Source organism: Ovis aries, chromosome 6 (genome assembly GCF_016772045.2).
Source record: "Ovis aries strain OAR_USU_Benz2616 breed Rambouillet chromosome 6, ARS-UI_Ramb_v3.0, whole genome shotgun sequence".
In the NCBI taxonomy this organism is placed as follows: Eukaryota; Metazoa; Chordata; class Mammalia; order Artiodactyla; family Bovidae; genus Ovis; species Ovis aries.
The window spans coordinates 15,685,671-15,707,455 of record NC_056059.1 but is presented as its reverse complement, the minus strand read 5'-3'; the positions used below and the strand labels follow the sequence as shown (position 1 = coordinate 15,707,455).

Sequence of the window (21,785 nt, the reverse complement as noted above, 5' to 3'; positions counted from 1 at the left end):
TCTGTTCATGTACTATTGAAGCCTAGCTTGAAGGATTTTGAGCATTACCTTGCTAGCACGTGAGATAAGTGCAATTGTGGGGTAGATTTAACATTCTTTGGCATTGCCCTTCTTTGGGATTGGAATGAAAATCGACCTTTTCCAGTCCTGTGGCCACTGCTGAATTTTACAGATTTGCTGGCATATGGAGTGCAGCACTTTAACAGCATCATCTTTTAGGATTTGAAATAGCTCAGCTGGAATTCCATCACCCACACTAGCTTTGTTTGTAGTAATGCTTCCTAAGTTCCACTTGACTTCACACTCCAGGATGTCTGGCTCTAGGTGAGTGATCATACCATCGTGGTTATCGAGGTTATTAAGACCTTTTTCATACAGTTCTTCTGTGTATTCTTGCCACCTCTTCTTAATGTCTTTCTGCTTCTGTTAGGTCCATACCATTTCTATCCTTTATTGTGCCCATCTTTGCATGAAATGTTCCCTTGGTCAGTGTGCTTAGCATTTCATTTTTACAAACTTGGCAGGGTGCCTGGGCTGAATTTAAGTGCATCTCAGAGATGCCTGGACCTGTAATGGAGACAGATAATGGGGAGCCAGGAGGAGACCTGGGAGGCTTCTAGAAAAGGAGCTCCACCTGTGTCCTCTGTTAGACTCAGATGTCAGGGCAAGTCTAGGGAGCACAGGTAGTTGCCATAGGAGTCCATTTATAGTGGGGCTGAGGGACTTCTGGGGATAATACTGTAAGAAATGCCGTGGGAAGAAAGAGCCACCCCTATGGACCGTTGATCAGGGCCGTTATTGGGCGGTCGCTCTCAGGCAGAACTCCCAGGGGCGGGAACGGAGGTAGGAGAGGCCGGAGTGGGGGGGGGGGCAGGAACAGGAGTGGAAGGGGTAGGGGCCGTGGGAGAGGTAGAGGGAGGAGGGGCCACCAGATCTTCCGGGGGAACAGAGAAAGCAGAGGACTCAGAGACGGGAGGAGCTGGTTTGGCCCAGGAGGGTGGAATCGGGGGACCCATGATAAGCAGGATTTGGCGGGGAGTGCACGTGGTGCACAGGGTGGGGCGAGAGCGCAACGCCCAAAAGGCCTGAACATAGGGGACCTCAGACCATTTTCCCGTTCTCCGGCAGTAATTATCTAAATCACGGAGGACGTCAAAGTCTAATGTCCCTGTGGTTGGCCACTGTGAGCCATTATCTATAGGATACTGAGGCCAGGCTTGTGAACACAGAGAAGTGAGCTGCTTGGGGCGGATATATCCCTTTAGTCTTAGGGTCTGCAGGTTAGCCAGCAGGCACTCTAAGGGGGTAGAGTATTGGGGATCGGGTTTGGAGGCCGTCGATCCCATGGCGACCACAGAGCGTGGAGGCAACCCCCGCTGCCCAAACGTCTTCGGACGTGCCAAGGGAAGACGGAGGTCCGTGCAGCCGTTCGGAACGTCTTCCTCACGAGCTGGGGACCGGGAAGGGCCGAAGCCGGAGGTCTACTCAGCCGTTCGGGACGTCTCCCTCACGAGCTGGAGACCAGGAAAGGCCGAAGCCGGAGGTCTACTCAGCCACTGGGGACGTCTCCCCCATGAGCTGGTGACCGGGAGGGCCCAGTAAGTGCGCACCTGTTACCAGGCCCTAGGAGGTGGTCGCCAGGGAGGGCGGGCCCCAAAGCCGAAGGGACTTACCCCGTATCCTGCCGTCTGGGGGGTTGGTCAGCCGCCTGGGTCCAGGGCTACCGCGGCAGTGGAGCTCGAGGGGGCCTCAACGGCGAGTGCCGGGGGCCCTCACCTAGAGCCCCATGTTGGGTGCCAGATGTAAGAAACGCCGCGGGAATAAAGAGCCACCCCTATGGACCGTTGATCAGGGCCTTTATTGGGCGGTCGCTCTCGGGCAGAACTCCCGGGGGCGGGTGAGCAAGGAAGCGAAGGGAGTCTGTGAGGTATGAGGGGTGGGGAAGGGTTTTATAGCCAGGGCCGGGCTCCCATATAAGGAAGAAAGCGTGGGCTCAGCGGTGATTGGTGTCCAAGGGCTCCGTGTCGGCACCTGATTGGACGGCTTGGTTGTCGGCCCACCTCCGGGACTTGTCCGCGGCACTTTTCCGAGGCATGTCTCAACACGCCCGGGCAAGCCTCAACATGTCTGGGCTTGCCTCAACATGCCCGACCTTGCCCGACCTTTCAAATACTTCTCCAGGTAAAAGGAGATCCAATTAGCTCAATCCAAGGGCCAGCTTTGCCCCTGGCAGGAGAAGAAATAGACATTCTGATTCAGTGCAGTGGCCATTTCTCAAATCCATTCTTTAGTTCCTGGATGCATGTCTGGCTGTTAGGTAGAGAAGGGGGTGGTTTTTCTCACAAAGCACATCTAACCAAGGCAAAGAGGCATCTTGTCTCACTGCAGAGCAGAGGGTGCCCTGTCTCTCTGAGGGGCAGTGGAGGCCTTCTGAGAACTGCTCCACCTGGCCAGGCTGAGAGGTTGCAGGGCCCAGTGAACAGATGCAATAGCAGCTGGGCGGCTGTGGAAGGCAGGGAGGTGGGGTGGGAGTGACCACATAGCAGAAATGCCTGACAGAGGCTGTGAGACTCCCCTTGGTGATTTCTAGAATTAGATGCAAGGGACTTGGCAGGAAGTCAGTGGGAGCTAAAAACCAGCAAACAATTTGCCTCTACAGGCCAGTGGGTCCGGGGGAAATTCGGCTTAGGTGAAAATAAACAAATGAGTTGCTTTGGCTGCCTAAGTCAGTTTAGAAGCTCAGTAGATTTATGTTGTATAGATGTGATTATTCTAAAACCAAGTTGAAATAAGAACTGCTTCTGATTAGGAGACAAAGTGCTCGTTTTGCAAAAATGAACTGGTATTTTATAGTAACTCACACAGTTATGAGCCAGACGAGATGTAAGCATTGCAAACCTGTTTGCCTTCTCTTTGTAGAGAGAGATTGGCTGCCTGAAGAAACACCCAGTAGAGTTTTCATAAATAAAACATAGCAGAGCAACACCCAGGGGGGCAGTTTTTCCCTCTAGTATGAAAGGAATTAGTGTAGTCGATAGAAAAGGAAGCTGTGTATGAAACCCCAGCCTGTAGCACAGGGCTTTCACCCTGGGGGGCTGAAAATACCAAAGATTGCAGAATCCAGTAGTGAGATGGCAGGGGTTGTGTCAGGAGGGGCCACCCCACGGGTTTAACCCTGAGGATGCTGTGTTGTTTTCTGAGAGCCTATGTATGTTATCTTTTCCATATAAATACGTCTTCTATAATGCATATATTTCCCCTGGTGGCTCGTATGGTAAAGAATTTGCCTGCAGTACAGGAGACCTGGGTTCGATCCCTGGGTCGGGAAGATCCTCTGGGGAAGGGAATGGCAACCTACTCCAGTACTCTTGCCTGGAGAACCCCATGGACAGAAGAGCCATATATAAATAAGGTGGAATACTAATGGTTACATCCTTCAACTATTACATAGGTAAAGAATGAAAAGCAGAAGGAAATGTCAAAGGTTACAGAGTGAACTGGGTTGGTGCATTTCATCTGATCTAATCCAGAGCTTCTAATCTTGCCTGGAGCCCTTTATGGTGACATGAGGGTGCAGATATCACAGGCTAATGGGGAGAGCATATGTATGATTCTGTGTATGTCTGAGTGTACAGTTTTGTGAGGGCTGGGGTCACTTGGTGCAGGCCACCTCTCCCTGCACAATGGAAACCCCTGTGGTCACCAGTGCACTGAGCAAGACCTCCCTGTTTAGTCTCAGGACAAGTGTTTGGCAATAAATGAAACCTTGCCCCAGATCTATGAGACCTGGAGATTCATTCATCAGCAATAGGCCAACCAGTGGGGAGCCCTTTTAATTACTTTGTGTTGACCATGCATTTAATGATAACTTATTATGGGTCCAATTAGTTTCATTTACGTTGCAGAAACAACCACGAGTGGTCATGTTGCTGAAATACTGTATTCTGACCCTATTTCTATTTTTCCATCCCTAGGAAGCCTGCTATAGCATATTCTTGGTCTTGAAGTGTCATCAGTACAGCATTTTTGCTATATAGTGATAGAAAAGGCTCATGTTTTCATGTGTGCCACGTTCGTTTCTGAAGCTTGTATACTATTATACGAGATTGTGTTTCTGTCAGAAGCTACCTGATGGCACAATCATTTGTATTGGGGTTCTGAGACTGCTATGGAAAAGAGAAACACCTCTAAGGTTTGCTTCTGCTTTTCCTTTACACACACTATTTTTTGTTGTTGTTGCGAAGTTAATAAAAATGACTTTCTGAGTTCAGAACATACATTAAATGAGTTACAAATGGGAAGTTTTGTCTTATTCTGAGATGATGTGAAAAGAAAGGCGTGTTCACAGCAACTTAGCTATAGAGAACTTTCACAAGTAACAGAGTCTTGGTTTTAAATATAAATACTGTAGGCACTTTGCTATTGTACACATTGTAGAGAAAAACACGAACATGTAGCCTGAAACATATACAACAGATCATACAAAAACGTTAGGAGTTGAAGCCAAATTGCAGCAGTGGGGAGCTGACGGCTGCGCTCCCCTTGCTAGTCACGGGAGTGTAAGCGATGGGAGGCAGGCGCTACGTTTCCTGTTTCCAACACATTTTGTCCGGGAACTCTTTGTCCAGTGACATGGTACCGTGCTTGCTAGTGCAGGGCTGAGCCTTGGAATTTCACTCACTTATACTTCTTTCAGGAGATTATGTTCACATCTTGCTCCTTCTACTTCAGTGACTTTTGATCTAATGAACATATTTTTCTCAACCTGTTAAACAGGGATCCAGCTTAGACTACCTGCCCCATGAGGACTGCCCTGACATGTCAGGTCTGGATAATGTGCTGTGTTTCACCCTTGAAACATCATGGGAGGGCTGGACACCTGTTGGGTTTTGATCAGAAGTATTTGGCACCCACATCAGTCCTGGGCTTTGCTTGAAAACTGGGGAGTTTCAGTGACTCTCCTGTGTCCATGAGCACACTGGAAGGCCTTTCTGAGATTTCTAAGTAGCCTTTATGGATGCCTCCTTTGTACTGCCCAGAAGAAGAAAGAAAAGAAACGGGAAACAGTTTGGTTTTAAATCAAAAAGTTATGATTTTATTTTTAATATACCAGAAAAAAATATTTCTTTTAATGTCGTGAAATCAGCACTTGAAAATAACAATTCCAACATTGCTGTAATTTGCTCTGTGAGGCTTATATGGGTGGGCTTTTAGATGAATAGAGGCACTGGCTCCTCTAAGAAGCAGAATCTTCCAGTGGTTTTCCAGGTAGCAGTAAGCAACCTCTTGCCTGAACATGCCCAGAGAGCAGACTTGTTTGAATTGACAGGCTTGGGCAGCACTATGAGGCTACTTCTGGAGCATTCTAGGGTTCTGTCTTCTGGGGAAGAGTCTCCAGAGACACCAAGCATTGAGAGAATGACAGTGTTCAATACCAGCATTGAGTCGGGACCTTGAAATCTTGGCTTAAATATGTTGTGAAAATGGCCTGACTGTGATTTATGCAACCAGTTTCTTTAACCAGTTGCTTCAGGAGCTGTTTACTACAATGTAGTGTCATGTTTGGATTTCTGTGAAGTGTATCTGATGTGAAGACTTTTACTTGCCCAACATGAAATTAAACTGCCGTTCTTAAGATTTCCCCAGCACCCCTGAACCCCGCCACAGATGTGTTCCCACTGTCTGTTTTAGTGCTAGAATAACTTGTTTCACTTAAAAAAAAAAAAGTATAATTCAGGAGGAAGGGAGATCTGGGGCCTATTTTTCCCTCTCTGTGAGCCCTGAATTTTCAGAGTATCTGGGGATGAAGCAAGTAACTTGGTGATTCAACAGGCCTGTGAATAGTCTTTGATGCTCTGCACAGGGGTACCTAACTGGTCTCTTTAGCTATGGGTTTTGCCATATGGCTCAAAGATGTTTATAACTGGTGTGTTACAACTGGCATTCAAGAAAATGCTATAACTACAATGATTCTTTCTTTGCTTAAGTATTGGGTACCAGCATACAGAGGCTGTTGGTTCACTGCAAGACTGGGACCTAACACTTCATCCTGATTGTCAGCACAAAATAGAGTATCATTGCTTTATCACTTCAACGTGTATGCAACAGAGGCCAAACCCTGTGGTGCATTCTTATCAAAATCTGTTTTGGTTGGTGATGGGTCTGAGGCACAAAGAATTGGTTCCTGTATACAGATAGAAAAAGGACAGAATAACAAGTTAAGTTACAGGAGACAATGACTCACAGCACGAAAATAGGCTCTACTACCATCCTGAATTGATAGCAAAATATTTATTATTGAAAACAAAAAGATCGGACCACTAGACTTTCATCATAAAGCTCTCACACAATTGTAATTTTCAGGATGGAAACATTTTCAGGGAAAGAAGTGTCTAAGAGACAGGCACAGACCATGCACACACAGCTCAAAGCACTGAACTCAAGGAGGTGGTCTGTTTGACCATCTCCACTCTCCTAACAGCCCTCTTGAGTCAGCGCATGACCAACCCAACAACTAAGTTGAAGATTCATTAACCAAACTGGGGGGGGAAAGTGTACTGGAGATTAGTTGTATCTGAAGAAAGGCTGTTCTCTCATAATAGCAACCTGAGCTTATTTCTCCCTGGTAACCCAGCAGTCTGGAACCAGACCAGACTTGTGGAATATTCTACTCCAGTGTAGTTTACTCTAGGTGCTTTGTTGTTCTTAATGTGACAGGTTTTATCTTATGATAATGATACCACAGCTGATTAAAAAAAAAAATTTTTTTTTTTTCTGTGAGTCTCTTTCCTAGAAGTGTTCTTCCATCTTGTTCTGCAAAAACCCTACTCAGTAAAGTTCCAGACTCAGAGCCCCATTAATAGAAATGACAGGGGATATAATTTTTTCTTTCCACATCAGCAACATATTTGAATGTATTGTCCCTGTCCCCTTGTGTTTTTAGCAGCATATGATTAGAAAGTTTTCCCTGGTGGCTCAGATGGTAAAGAATCTGCCTGAAATGTGGGAGATGCGGGTTTGATCCCTGGGTTGGGAAGATCCCCTGGAGAAGGAAACAGATGGTTAGAAGGATGGGAGTAAATTAACTGGAATAATCATCTCAATACATGATTTTTGAATATAGTAGTGGCTCTGTTCTCATGAGCGAAATTAGAAAGTCTAGATAAAACCTCCTGATCTGTGAATAGAGCATTTCTCGCTAGAATGTTTTTCACTGCAAACTCGTAGACTTGGGTGGATGCTCAGACCTTGCGTATCAAATTGCATGCATTTATGTTTGAAATGAAGATTTGGTTTAAAAAACGTTTTCAATCCAGGAATGTTTTCACGATACTGGAATTGAAGTGCAGTGGAAAATCTTTAAGAGAAAGGAAATCTATTGCAGCATAGTGGGGCAGCTATAAAAACTTGCCTGCCCAAGTTTTTCTGGAATGTTAAGTGACAGCAGGATTATCTATGTGGCAGTCAATTCTCTGATAGGCTTCAGATTTGCCACGGGGTAGTGGTCCAGCCTCATATATTAATAGAATTAATCACTTAAGCTGAGATGTTAAAAACAGTGTATTGAACCTGTAATACCAGAATTTCAATTTTTTTAAAGGTGTGATTTTTCCCCCTCCCATGATAAACATCGGAAATGCCTTTAGATATATTTAGCTAATTTTAAAACTATTTATTAGACATTCAACCCGTAAACAAAATTTCTAAATTATCTCATAAGTAGACACAAGTATGAACCTGTACCAAGATGAAAGTGCTTTGGAAGCATCCGAATCTGTTTAAGGTCTATGATTATTTCCTTATTCTAACCTGCATTAAAGGATCACTGATAAATCAATGGATTAAATCATTAAATTAACCAAATAAGCTCTAACTGTCCTTCAGTTAAATTCAAGTCAACTGTTATTTGGCCTTTTCCTCATTATTCTGCTCATTTTCTGTTATAAGAAAAAAAAGCTTATTGCACAGTATCATGTATTTTCAAAGCTCAAAATAACATTGTTTGCATCCTAATAATCTATTAGTTGTTATAGCAGGACTTGTCTTTTCAGTCCATGTCAGTTTTTGCCCTAATAATACATTCTCCGATCAATGCATCTATGAACCAACGTCAAGACGTCATAGATTGTTCACAATAATTTAACACAGACATAACAGCTTCCCTTCCCTGCATACAGCCCACCCTCCATCCCATCAGTCATGACTTGGTTCGCACGGATTCTCTGTTCATGGTTCAGACCATTCACACAGAATGGAATAAAACTTTATTCTTTTCAATTCCACACATAGACGAGATGCTGAGAAAGCCCTTGTCATCTCTGACAGAGAAGCAGAGCAGCTCTGTTTCATGAATGACAGCACAATTAAAGCTAAAATAATATAAAAATAATTTGAAAAATCCCTTTTCTGTACACACTCAAAGCAAGAAAGCTAAACAGCTTCTTTTTCTGCTAGCCAGAAAACATGTTTCTATTTATTTGGGCTTTAAAGTTTGGTGGACTTCACATCTGTGTGTATATATGTGTGGTTATGCATGTCTAATCTATGCAGTGTAGTAGCCCCTAATTTTTATCTAGTTTGCCTAATCATTAAGCTATATAACCAATTAGAATACTATTATATCACATTGAACAACTTGACATAATTGCTTCTTTGAAATACAGAAATGTTTACACATTTGGCTTGTAAAGGACTGAAATATTGCAGATATTATAGTATCTAGCTTTTTTTAAAAGAATATGGCTCTTAATAAGTTGATTTTTGAATTCCAGAGCATAAGTCCCTTTTCAAAAAATTTCTGAAGCTGACTCAAAGTAGGAAGAATGTCTTCTGATTTGGCCAAAAATATGGTGAATATTTTATATCATTTAAAATTTGAAGAATAAGTCTCAAAGGGGCCGTTTGTGTGTTAACTGTTCAGCTCAACTTGCCATAAAGTGTGTTTGTCAAAGTATCTCCGCTTGACCAGCAGAGGGCACTTTATGCACCTCTGCATTGCTTTAGGGAGCAAAGGCAGATGATGCAGAAACACAGTGTTCACCCAAGATCAAGGAGAGCCCTGTGGGTTGCTTTGTGAAATTCACAAAAATATAGAAAATATGGGCTGTACCACAGGGTTTCATTTGGAAAGTTATGTGTGGAGTCATCTATGGAGGGGTGTACTTATTCTCTTATATTGATCTTCAGCTCATTCCTCTTTCCCAGCTTAAGAACTTCGGTGTAGGGCCGCAACTTTTTACAGGTAAGAGAGTCTATTTTTCAAATAATTTGGTTGAGTTGTCTGTTTTTTATATTTATTCTTCTGTTTGAAAGCCCAAGGCAACTGAACAAAGGATGCTGTGTCCTACTCCATTTAGGGGTAGAAAATAAAACTATCAGAAATACTGAGATTGGAGCTGCCCTTTCAGGAGTTGGGCGGCACTGTTTCCTTCCTCCCAGGGAGAACCCTGGGAAAATACTGTGCCCCATTTTGTTATGGTGAACTCACTAGACTGAGGCTGTGCTATGAAGGGGAACGAGTCTTTCTCATAGTTGAAATATAGTTTATCATCTGTTTTCTCAGGAGGTGATTAAGACATCTTTTCTCACGGGGGCTACAACCCATAACCTTTCTGAAAAAGTACTTTCAATTTTGCAAAAGCGTTACTCTAGATACACAGCCCGTGTCGCTTCCATTTTTACCTTTTCTGTTGGCTCCAGTTTAGTGTCAAAAAAGATTAGAGAGGATTTTATGTATGTGCTCACATGGTTTTTAAGTAAACTTCTTTGATCCTTAGAGAAATATAACAGTAAATTCATTTTTTTCCATATACTGTTAATAGCTTGTTTGCCTTCTCTCTGCCTCTGGCCCACTTTGTTCTCATTTGTCCTAGAGTTGACAGATAAAGAGGGAATGGGGTCTTCCAGCAGCAGTCCTTTGAGATGGAGGTGTACTCAGTGAGTCCTCACCCAAAAAGGATCACTAACTTACTGGGTTAAGTCAACCTAATTATCCCTAAGCTGCCTTGGGTTGTGTGTTTGCTCATATGTCTTGTTTTGTGTTAGCTGCACCATATGTGATTCCTTGTGCCATTTTCTTTTGTCTGTTATTTTTCTTGATGACCCTGAGCTACGGCTTCCTCCTCAGTCCCGACACTAGTCAGCCTTCGTTGCTTTCCTCATCTTGCTGCCAATGTAGGCCTCGAAGAAGAAGTGGCAGAAGAGCACGAAGTAGCTGAGGTACATGAGCGAGGACCAGAAGATGTTCTGGAAGTGGGAGTGACACTGGTCGTGCTGCATCCACTGGAAGACCAGGTAATTAATGACGCAGCCTACCAGCATCTGAAGGATCTGGGACAGGGTGATGAACATGGCGAACTTCCGGGAGACGCGGAAACCCGCCGCTCGCAAGGCATAGTACGAGTACATCACAGAGTGCACGCTATAGTTCATAGTCATAAACCAACCACCCCCAGCAACCATGTCCTTGTAGGAGTACCAGGAGTACAGCAGCACAGTGATGTGGTGGTACCAGTGTAGGAAGATCAGCTTCTGCTTCCTCAGAATAATGAATATTGTATCTCCTGGAAGACAAACAGAAACGGACGTGAGCCGCCTGGCTAGACTCCGTACCAAGAAGGTGAATGTCTTGAACTTGTACCTCAGAATGAGCCGGATTGGGGTTAGACTTGTGGACTGACATTTACTAGCTCGGTGCCCCTGGCAGGTTATTCATCCTATTTTCTAGTTTCCTCATGTGTAATATGGAGATAATCGCTTGGAATTATTTGAAGATTCAACAGGATACAAAACAGGCACATGGTAAGCACTCCATAAATGTTACTGTCAGAAGGGTGTTTTGCACACAATCATATTTTTGATTTGGAAGGGACACTAGTAAGTATATTGTCCATTTCCAATGAGGCTATGCATTTTAGGAAATATCACCTAGAAGAGAGTCAAGTGATATTCATTACTCAAGAGAAACAAATTTGAATTCAAGTGCCCGGTAAAATGTTCTTAGGCCGCTCTGGGGTAATAAAACCACCTTTCTTTGGTACACGACAAAAGTACACACTTTTGCAGGTTCCCTATAAAATGTGAAGCCTTGGCATATGGAAATTAGAAAAGTAAAATTTAAACAAAAGGCTATTCCTGGATAAGAGACAAGATAGCCGAGTAGGACTTGAGCTTACCTCTTCTCACAAAAACATCAAAATCACAAGTAACTACTGACCAACTGTTGACAAAAAAGATACTCTATATCCAAAGACAAAGACATCACACCAGTCAGAATGGCCATTATCAAAAAGTCTATTAAAAATACCTTTTTAGGCTATTTACATATAAGTAATATTATATAACATTTGTGTTTGACTTTTTCACTCAGTATGACAATCTCTGGATCTATTCATGTTGCTGCAAATATCAATATTTTGTAATTTTTTAATGACTGAGCAATATTCCAGTCTGTATATGGAACTTATTTACAAAACAGAAGTAGAATCACAGATGTAGAAAACTAGGTTATGGTATGTAGGGTTACTAGGGGATAAAGTAGGGGAGGGATAAACTGGGAGACGGGAATGGACTTACATACACTACAGGATGTAAAATAGATAACTCAGAACCTGCTGTAGAGCACAGGGAACTCTACTCAATACTCTATAATGGCCTATATACAACTGATTCACTTTGCTGTATACCTGAAACTAACACAGCACTGTAAATCAACTATATTCCAATAAATTGCTTTTAAAAAGTCTACAAACAATAAATCCTGGAGAGGGTGTGGAGAAAAGGAAAGCAACCTGCACTGTTGGTAGAAATGTAAATTGGTACAGCCACCATGGAGAACGGTATGGAGGGTCCTTAAAAAATTAAAAATAGAACTATCCTATGATCCAGCCATCCCACTCTTGGGTGTATATTCAGAGAAACCATAACTTGAAAAGATACATGCACCCTAATGTTCACTGTAGCACTATTTATAATAGCTAACACGGAAGTGATATAAATGTCTATCACAAGAGGAATGGAAAAGATGTGGTACTTATATACAATGGAATATTAGTCATAAAAAATGAGTAAAATAATGCCATTTGAAGCAATGGATGAGAGATTATCATACTAAGTGAAATAAGTCAGGAAGACAAATATCACACAATATCACTTATATGTGGAATCTAAAAATGATACAAATGAACTTATTTGCAAAACAGACTTCAAAAACAAACTTATGGTTTCCAAAGGGCAGGGGAGGGATAAATTAGGCATTTAGATAATCAACAAGGGCCTACTATATAGCACAGGGAAATCTACCCAATACCCTAATGATCTATATGGGAAAGGAATCTGAAAAAGAATGAGATGGATTTGGGGTGGATACTTATAAGTGAATCATTGCTGTGTACCTGAAACTAACCACACTGTAAATCAACTGTACTCTAATATAAATTTTGAAAAGTTAGGCAAACAGAAAAACAAAAATCCTCTGTATTTACTGAACAGGATAATAGGTATTATTTTGGTAGCAATGAATCAAGTGATAAAAAACTGAGGATGACACTTTCTTGTGGAATTAACTCTGAAAATGCTTTACAGGATTATCCAAAATCTCAGTAACATTAACCCCTTGAAGAAAAAGACTATTGTTTCTCTGGTCTGACTCTCCCATCTGAGCTATTCTGGCTACCCAAAAGACCACTATTCGCATCTAAGGTAAAGAATTTATGTTATAGAAGCAAGAATGGTGCTCATGTAGGTAGATGATAATGATTCTCTGAAAAGCCTAGGGATTCTTAAAAATATACTTTCGAACACTTACATAAAAATAGATGAAGAGCAGGCACAGTAACAAATACACCCAATTCCATTAACAAGTACCAGAACAATAAACACTGGGATGTGGGACAAAAGCAGGATTTATGTGGCAGATGCTTCATTCTCTTTCCTATCTCTGTGGTTTTCAGATATGAGAAAAATCAATATCCTTCATGACCTTTGGTGACCTCGATTTCTTTTTGTATAGCAAGGGTAACTAGGTGGTCCCTCTTCTTATTCTGAAATTTAATTAACCACAAGGGGAATTAGTACTTACACTCATCTTATCCCTTATTCTTCAAGGATGCCCTAAAACATTGGGTACAAAGGAAGGTCAGACAATGTTGGATCTTGGAAAGACTTAAGGTTCTGATGGGACCTTAAGTAAACAGAAAAGATTGATGGGAATGTAAACTGGTACAGCCATTATGAAGAACAGTATGGAGGTTCCTCAAAAAACTAAAAACAGAGCTACCATATGATCCAGCAATCCCACTCCTGGGCATATATTGTGAAAAGACAAAATCTCTAACTCAAAAAAATACATGCACTCCAATGTTCATATAAGCATGATAAACAACATAAGTGTCCATCAACAGATGAATGGATAAAAATATGATATGGCAACCCATGCCAGTCTTCTTGTCTGGGAAATCCCATGGGCAGAGGAGCCTGGTGGGCTACAGTCCACGGGGGTCACAAAGAGTTGGACAGTACTTAGCTACTAAACAACAACTGCTACACACACACAAAGGAATATAACTTAGCCATAAAAAAGAACTATTGCCATTTGCAACAACATGAATGGACTTAGAGAATATCATAAGTGAAGTCAAAGACAAATATTATGATATCACTTATATGTAGAATCTAAAATATATGCAAATGAATTCATTTACAAAACAGACTCACAAACATAGAAAACAAACTTATGGTCACCAAAGGGAAAAGTGGGAGCAGGGCATGGGATAAATTAGGAGTTTCATTCCAATCCCAAAGAAAGGCAATGCCAAGCAATGTTCAAATAATCATACACTTGCACTCATTTCACATGTTAGCAGATTATGCTCAAAATCCTTCAAGCTAGGCTACAGCAGTTCATGACCCAAGAACTTCCAGATGTACAAGCTGAATTTAGAAAAGACAGAGGAACCAGAGATCAAATTAGATCTGGTAGACAGAATGCCTGAAGAACTATGGACAGAGCTTTGTAACATTGTACAGGAGGTGGTGACCAAAACCATCTTCAAAACAAAAGAAATGCAAGAAGACAAAATGGTTGTCTGAGGAGGCCTTACAAATAGCTGAGAAAAGAAGAGAAGCTAAAGGCAAAGGAGAAAGCGAAAGATATACCCAACTGAATGCAGAGTTCCAAAGAATAGCAAGGAGAGATAAGAAAGCCTGAAGTGATCAATGCAAAGAAACAGAGGAAAATACTAGAATGGGAGATTAGAGATACCAAGGGAACATTTCATACAAGGATGGGCACAATTAAGGACAGAAACAGCAAGGACTTAAGAAGAGATTAAGAAGTGGCAAAAATATACAGAAGAACTGTACAAAAATGACAGTTAATGACCTGGATAATCATGATGGTATGGTCACTCACTTGGAGTGTGAAGTCAAGTCGGCCTTAGGAAGCATTACTACAAACAAAGCTAGTGGAGGTGATGGAATTCCGGCTGAGCTATTTCAGATCCTAAAAGATGATGCTGTGGAAGTGCTCTACTCAATATGCCAGCAAATCTGTAAAATTCAGCAGTGGCCACAGGACTGGAAAATGTCAGTGTTCATTCCAATCCCAAAGAAGGGCAATGCCAAAGAATGTTCAAATTACTGTACAAGTGCACTCATCTCACACGCTAGCAAGGTAAAGCTCAAAACCCTTCAAGCTAGGCTTCAACAGTATGTGAAAAAAGAACTTCTAGATGTACAAGCTAGATTTAGAAAAGGCAGAGGAACCAGAGACCAAATTGCCAATATCTGCTGGGTCATAGCAAAAGCAAGGGAATGCCAAAAAAATCTCATCTACTTGTGTTTCGTTGACCACGCTAAAGCCTTTGACTGTCTCGATCACAACAAACTGTGGAAAATTCTTAGAGAGATGGAAATACCCAACTATTTTACCTACCTTCTGAGAAACCTGTATGCAGGACAAGAAGCAACAGTTAGTATTGCTTAGTTAGTATACATGGAACAATGGACTGGTTCAAAATTGGGAAAGGAGTAACTTAAGGTTATACATTGTCACCCTGCTTATTTAACTTATATGCAGAGTACATCATGCTAGGCTAGATGAATCATAAGTGGAATCAAGATTGACAGGAGATATCAATAATTTCAGATATGCAGATGATAGAAAGCAAAGAGGAACTACAGAGTCTCTAGATGAAGGTGAAAGAGGACAGTGAAAAAGCTAGCTTAAAATTCAACATTCAAAAAACTAAGATCAGGGCATCTGGCCCCATCACTTCATGGCAAATAGATGGGGACAAAGTGGAAACAGTGTCAGATTTTATCTTCTTGGGCTCCAAAATCCTGCGGTTGATGACTGCAGCCATGAAATTAAAAGACATTTGCTTCTTAGAAGAAGGCTATGACCAACCTAGACAGTGTATTGAAAAACAGAGACATCACTTTGCCAACAAAGGTCCATATAGTCAAAGCTATGGTTTTTCTAGTAGTCGTATATGGTTGTAAGAGTTGGACCATAAAGAAGGCTGAGTACTGAAGAACTGATGCTTTTGAAGTGTGGTGCTGGGGAAGACTCTTGAGAGTCCCCTGGAGAGCAAGGAGATCAAACCAGTCAATCCTAAAGGAAATCAACCTTGAATATTCATTGGAAGGACTGATGTTGAAACTGAAGCTCTAATACTTTGGCCACCTGATCAGAAGCAGTTCATGGGGTCACAGAGAGTCGAACACAACTTGGTGACTGAACAACAACAGCAATGGGATTAACAGATACACATGCTATTATACATAAAATTGATAAAGATTCACTGTATAGCATAGAAAACTGTATTCAATGTCTTGTAATAAACTATAATGGAAAAAAAAATTTTAAAACAAAAAATCTGAATCATTTTGCTGTACACCTGGAATTAACAAGATTGTAAATCAGCTATTCTTCAAGAAAACACATAGTCAACTACTACCTAAGGAATATGAAAAAAAAAAAAGAAAAAGCAAACTCCGACATTATTACTTATTTGTTTAGAACAGAAAGGAAGTTTCCAGCTGCTGCATTTCTGAACCTTTTATAAAATTTTCTTTGAAGTCTTCTCTATTGTGAGATGTTTGACATATTAAACCTATAAATGTCAGACAGAATAATAATGATCAATGGTGACAGTAACTCTCAGTTGTATGTTAAAGGGAGACAACTAGTGTTAGGAGACCTGGTGTCTACTTATTTGTGTTAATCTGTGCTATTTGTGTGCTTGTCAAAGATCCACTATTTCTGTGTAATTACTACTCTGCGCCTCCCTTCCTTCTTTGGACTATAACATAGACACAGTAATTTCAACTTACCTTTGTTCACAGCAGAAAGAAGGTAGAATTTCCAAGGAATTTTATGTTAAAAGCAAATTTATTTATTTGTAATTGAGACTCTTGAGTCTCTAAGTATTAACTAAAATAAAGCCTGTACAATATTCAAACATAATTATTTGCCATAAAATAATGAACATTTTATCCTTTTAAATTCCTTAGATTTAATTTTACCTCTGTCATCACCTTTATATTAAAACTTTATTGTCTAAAGAACAGTCTGAGTGGGGAGAGTGGTAGCGGACAAAACACAGACCATGAGAATAGGCTAACATAGAAGCTACAAATCTGGAAAAATGTGTTCTTCCTGTCTGAGTGGGGGGCTCTGGCTTGATATAAGACATACTCGGTGTTTTCACTTAACATGGGGAGGTGGGGGCAAAGGTCATGCCATGATATCTTCAAAATGAAATTAATTTAGATACACATAACAGTTTTTCTCAGAACAGCTATACAGGGTGATTAGATGGAGAAAGAAGATGAGAATCTTCCAGTAATGGCCCTGAATCTCTCAGGAGTAGCACTCCGATTCCATATCAAAGTTACTGTCTCCAGGCAGGCCACCAACCCAGAGAAGGGGAGTTTCCCTTGAATGAGGTTCTAGAAAGGACGCCCTGAGACCTCTCACGGTTCTTCTGATATCACAGCTGAGATGCACCAGTCATGCAGCTCTGGGAAAAACTACACAATAACTCATTTAATTTGTTGTGAGCCAATCATACTGATAGCATTCCACATCCAGGCCTATCAAAAGCTACAGAGCAACCGAGAAATGCAAACAAAAGATATTGAGACTGTGAATGCAGTGTCAGCCAACCAATCTTTCTTGGTCAAATGTCCTGCGGGCAATATGGGAAGAATTTTGGCCATGTTTAAGCAGTGGATCTTCTGACTCATGAATGTTTTGGGCATGTCACATATTTTAGCTTCCTCTGGTTCATGTTCTTTACCACAGTCTAAACTTTGGTTTGGCTATTTTCAGTCAAGAGCCAGCCTGAAGCCAGATCACGGTGATCCGGTATCTAAGTGTCCCTCCTGAACTCTGCCTGCTGCACCTGTGTTGTCAAATGCAGGCCTGTGTGCAGCTCTGGAGAAGGTCACGAGCATGCGGAAGCCCCAGCCGTCAAGAGACAGAGCGCCCACTGGGTGTGCAGTTTGTTACAGATGGCTGCGCCCCTCTTCGCAGAGTTAGCGGGAGCTCCGCTGAGTCAGAGTTTCAAAAACAATGACGAGCTCAACTGAGCAAGGACCTAGACTCAGAGCAGATGTTTCCAAGTTTTAACAAAACAAAACCTCAGCAGGTTTTAATATAATTCAAACAGTAGTCAGTCAAAGATTTTGGCACACAAAGCAGGCTGGTGGCTCTCTTCCCCTCACTCGTTCTAGTATCTAGTAGACCGTAGCTGTGGAATTCACTGACATGAGCTCATTGTTCTCTGCTGAGACAGAAAGCCCTTCTTGCTATTAAAAGTCCAGTGAAGGGGGAAGGTTAGTGTTTAATGGGCACAGAGTTTTCAGCTGGGGAAGATAAAAGTTCTGGAGGTGGATGGTGTGATGGCTGTACAACAGTGCCGACGCCCATAATGCAGCAGGCCTGTCACCTGGAAATGGCCAATTTTACATACACTTTGCCACAATAAAAAAAAAAAAACTTTAGTGAAAACTGTAGGCAGGCAGGTTTTGGGAGTGGGAAAATAGAGTTTTCAGTATTGAACATAGAAGAACTGTTCTTTTTTCTCTGGTACACATTAGGAAGTTCAGAATAGAGAACTGAGAGCAGAACTGGGAACCTAAAAAATAAGAAAAATTCTAAACAATCCAAATGAATAAAGCTTTCTTAATTAAATAGTAGCGACAAGGTTTTCTAAGAATGTTTTACAGGGAAGGAATTTAAATTCCCAAACCAACAAAAAGCCATCTAAAGCACACATGTTCACTAAACTAGGCGAACTGGTTTAGGATCTATTTTGATGAAGCGGTTTACCTTGGGAAGATAGCTATCAAGTAAGATCCAGGATATCTGAACGGGAATAAGTCATATTTGAAAATTGGAAAAGGGTACTCAAGACTGAAAATATCTGTATAATGGATCTGAAACCACAGGAAGAATTGGTGTCACACACTACCCTCATTAAAGAGCTGCATCAAGTTTAGGGTTTGTTTTTCAACTCTTTAGCCCACTGACAGCACTTCAATCCCTTGTTTGAACTGTGAAGGAATGGACTGTTTGATATGCAGCCTATAAACTGCTGTGGTGAATGAGGCTTCTCCGGGCAAAGTGATTATCAAGCCAATGGCATAAGGAACTAGCGTACAGCTCCTTTGGGCCTCAAGAGGGAACAGAATTGTGTCTAATTACAAGGTCTACATTGGGGCAGGAGGGAGTGGTATGTTCGAGCCTAGAGTAATAAAGACAGGTGACTGACTGCCCTACCCTCCTCAGGACCAACAACACTCCAACAAGACAGAGGATTATAGCACAAATACCTCTGAGTGATCCACAAATCCTAACCTTGCGACTCAGGTGTCCATCTAGAGTAGAAGCTGGGAGGACAGACAGCACAGAGCTACTCACGCCTTTGAAGGAAAATGGCCACTATGAATGGGTTGGTGTGGCTCTTCCATGTATTATCCCTTCAAAAGGTAGAAGGAGCTATTTTTATTCTCAAGTCCCTCAGACACAACTGGCTAAAACTCCGAACACAGCTAAGCAGCCCTGGCGGGGAAATGCATTTCCAGAAGCCAAGACTGAAGTAGCTCCTTTGCAATTAGAGGCCTAAAGGCCAGAAGCAGAGAGACACCTTTCCTGATTAAAGCAAGCAACAAAGTCCTTTTTGAGGGTAGGGGGGGGGAACCTGTAAAGGTGTTCAGGGATGGCATGCAGAGAAAAATCAAGGTTCATGCATTTACTGTATTCATGTATCTATAGACAATTCTTTATCAAAAAGGTGGGGAGGCAGTTCATAAGGATACTTACACAGAATAAAGTAAAAGTCAAAGGGATATATTTCTCAATTTGAATAATTATTTAGTCTGACTCATAGCAGACACGCTATGACTCTAAATAAAAAATCACTGAGAAATGTAGACAATCTTTTATCTATACCTGAAAATACAAAATTAAAATGTCCTCATAGAATTTTGAAATTCCTAAAAAACATATCTGTAGGCTTTTAGGCATTGTCTATAGCTCCAAGTCTGAAAAACACTTCTCTAGTGTAAGACTTTGCAGCTAGTGGTCCTAATCTAAATATTAAAAAATAGCTGCCTGGGGGCCTGGTTCATAAAAAAATTCATATGATAAATTTCTCTTTTTGATAAAGTAGCAATTCCATTTCAGCATTTTAAATGCCTGGCCCATGGTAGATGCTTATTAGAAGTTTATTAAAGGATACACACACCTATGGTCCAAATTAACCTTTGACCAAGGAGGCAAGGGTAAGAAAAAGACAGTCTCTTCAGCAAGGGGTGTTAGGAAAGTTGGACAGCTTCATAAATAAATCAATGAAGTTAGGACACACCCTCTCACCATACACAAAAATAAACTCAAGATGGCTTAAAGACATAAATATAAGACATGATACCATAAAACTCTTAGAAGAGAACATAGGCAAAACATTCTCTGATGTAAATCTTACCAATATTTTCTAAGGCCATTCTCCCAAAGCAATAGATATAAAAGCAAAAATTAAAGGAGCTAATTAAACTTGCAAGCTTCTACACAGCAAAGGAAAACATACACAGAAAAAAAAAAAAAAAGACAACCCATGGACTGTGAGGAAATATCTGTAAACAACATGACCAACAAGAGCTTACTTTCCAAAATATACAAACAGTTCATACAGTTGAACAACAATAAAAACAAACATCCCAATTGAAAAATGGGCAGAAGACCTAATAGGCATTTCTTCAAAGAAGACATACAGATGACCCACAGGCACATGAAAAGATGCTCAACCATCAATAATTATTAGAGAAAAGCAAATCAAAGCCACCTCACACCAGCCAGAATGTCCATTATTAAAACGTTTACAAATAACAAACACTGTAGAGGATGTGGAGAAAAGGGAACCCTCCTACACTGTTGGTGGGAATGTAAGTTATTACAGCCACTATGGAACAGTATGGAAGTTCCTTAAAAAACTACAAACAGAGCTACCACATGATCCAGCAATCCCACTCGTGGGCATATATTCAGACAAAACTATAATTCAAAAAGATACATGCAACCGCTATGTTCATAACAGCACTATTCTCAATAGCCAAGACATGGAAACAACTAAAGTATCTGTCAACAAATGAATAAAGATGCCGCACATATATACAGTGGAATGCTGCTCTGCCATAAGAAATAGAATACTGCCATACGCAGCAGTGTGGATGGGATGATCATACTAAGCGAAATAAGTCAGAAAAAGAAAAGCAAATACCATACGATATCACGGATATGTGGAATCCACCATATGACACAAATGAATTTTACCAAACAGGAATGGATTCACAGACATAGAGAAACGACCCGAGGGTGCCAAGGGGGCAAGCAGGGGAGGCATGAAGTGTGAGTTTGGGATTAGCAGATGCAAACTATTGTACATAGAATGGATAACAACAAAGTCCTACTATAGAACACAGGGAGCTATTAATATATTCAATACCCTATGATAAGCCATAATGAAAAAGAAGGTAGAAAAGAAGAATGTGTATGAATAACAGAATCACCTTACTGTATGGCAGAAATTAGGGCAACATGTAAATCAACTATACTTCAATAAAAAAATTTAAAAATTTATTAAAGGAATAAACCAATGAGTCCATACTAATGCATTTCACTGTAAGACTTTTGATAGGCTGTGTGTGAGTGCTGAAGTTTTTTTCCTGCTGTTCCTCCCGTGTCTTTGGCCTGGGAAGAAGTGGTCAAACCAACAGTTCAAACCAATTGCCAGCAGATTAGAGCCCCTGCTGCAGAGTGGCTAGAGGAGAGGATGCATACATCAGAGACACGTCATACCCTCTGTGAACAGATACAAACCAGGGGAACCTTTCAGAAAGACTCGATAGCTAACACTGTAGGTAACTTAAAATGAAATTACAACTTCCAACCCCCTTTTCAGGAGAAACAGGAGATGGAACGCAATTGATAGATAAGAATTTTGAGCTAAATAAGCCAATTCTTAATTATAGATAAAACATTAAGAAACCCAGAGGATGCACAGGTGTACCCTAAGGATGTGGGCCAGTTTGTGAGACTCTGGCCAGCATGGTTCAGAGGTGAACTCAGATCTTTTTATCACTGGTGGCTCCCTTTTTCTGGCAACAAAGATATTTTTCTGGGGAACTGTGCCTGTGTTAAAAAAAAAAAAAAAGCCCTTGCTACTTGATTTTCCACTGTCAACGTGTGACACACTTATATTCAAGACTATTAAAGAGTTAAA

General features: G+C 41.2%; 1 protein-coding gene across 4 annotated transcripts in view; it reads right to left on the bottom strand.

Moving 5' to 3' along the window:
- Nucleotides 1-6,272: 6,272 nt before the first annotated feature.
- ELOVL6 (ELOVL fatty acid elongase 6) overlaps nucleotides 6,273-21,785 on the bottom strand; it is a 139,066-nt gene continuing 123,553 nt past the window's right edge. For all 4 annotated transcript variants that reach the window (XM_042251140.2, XM_042251139.2, XM_004009618.6 and 1 more), the window contains one exon: nucleotides 6,273-10,562. In XM_042251140.2, the coding sequence (XP_042107074.1) occupies nucleotides 10,135-10,562 (428 nt within the window). In that variant the 3' untranslated portion in view covers nucleotides 6,273-10,134. The remainder of the gene's footprint in view (nucleotides 10,563-21,785) is intronic.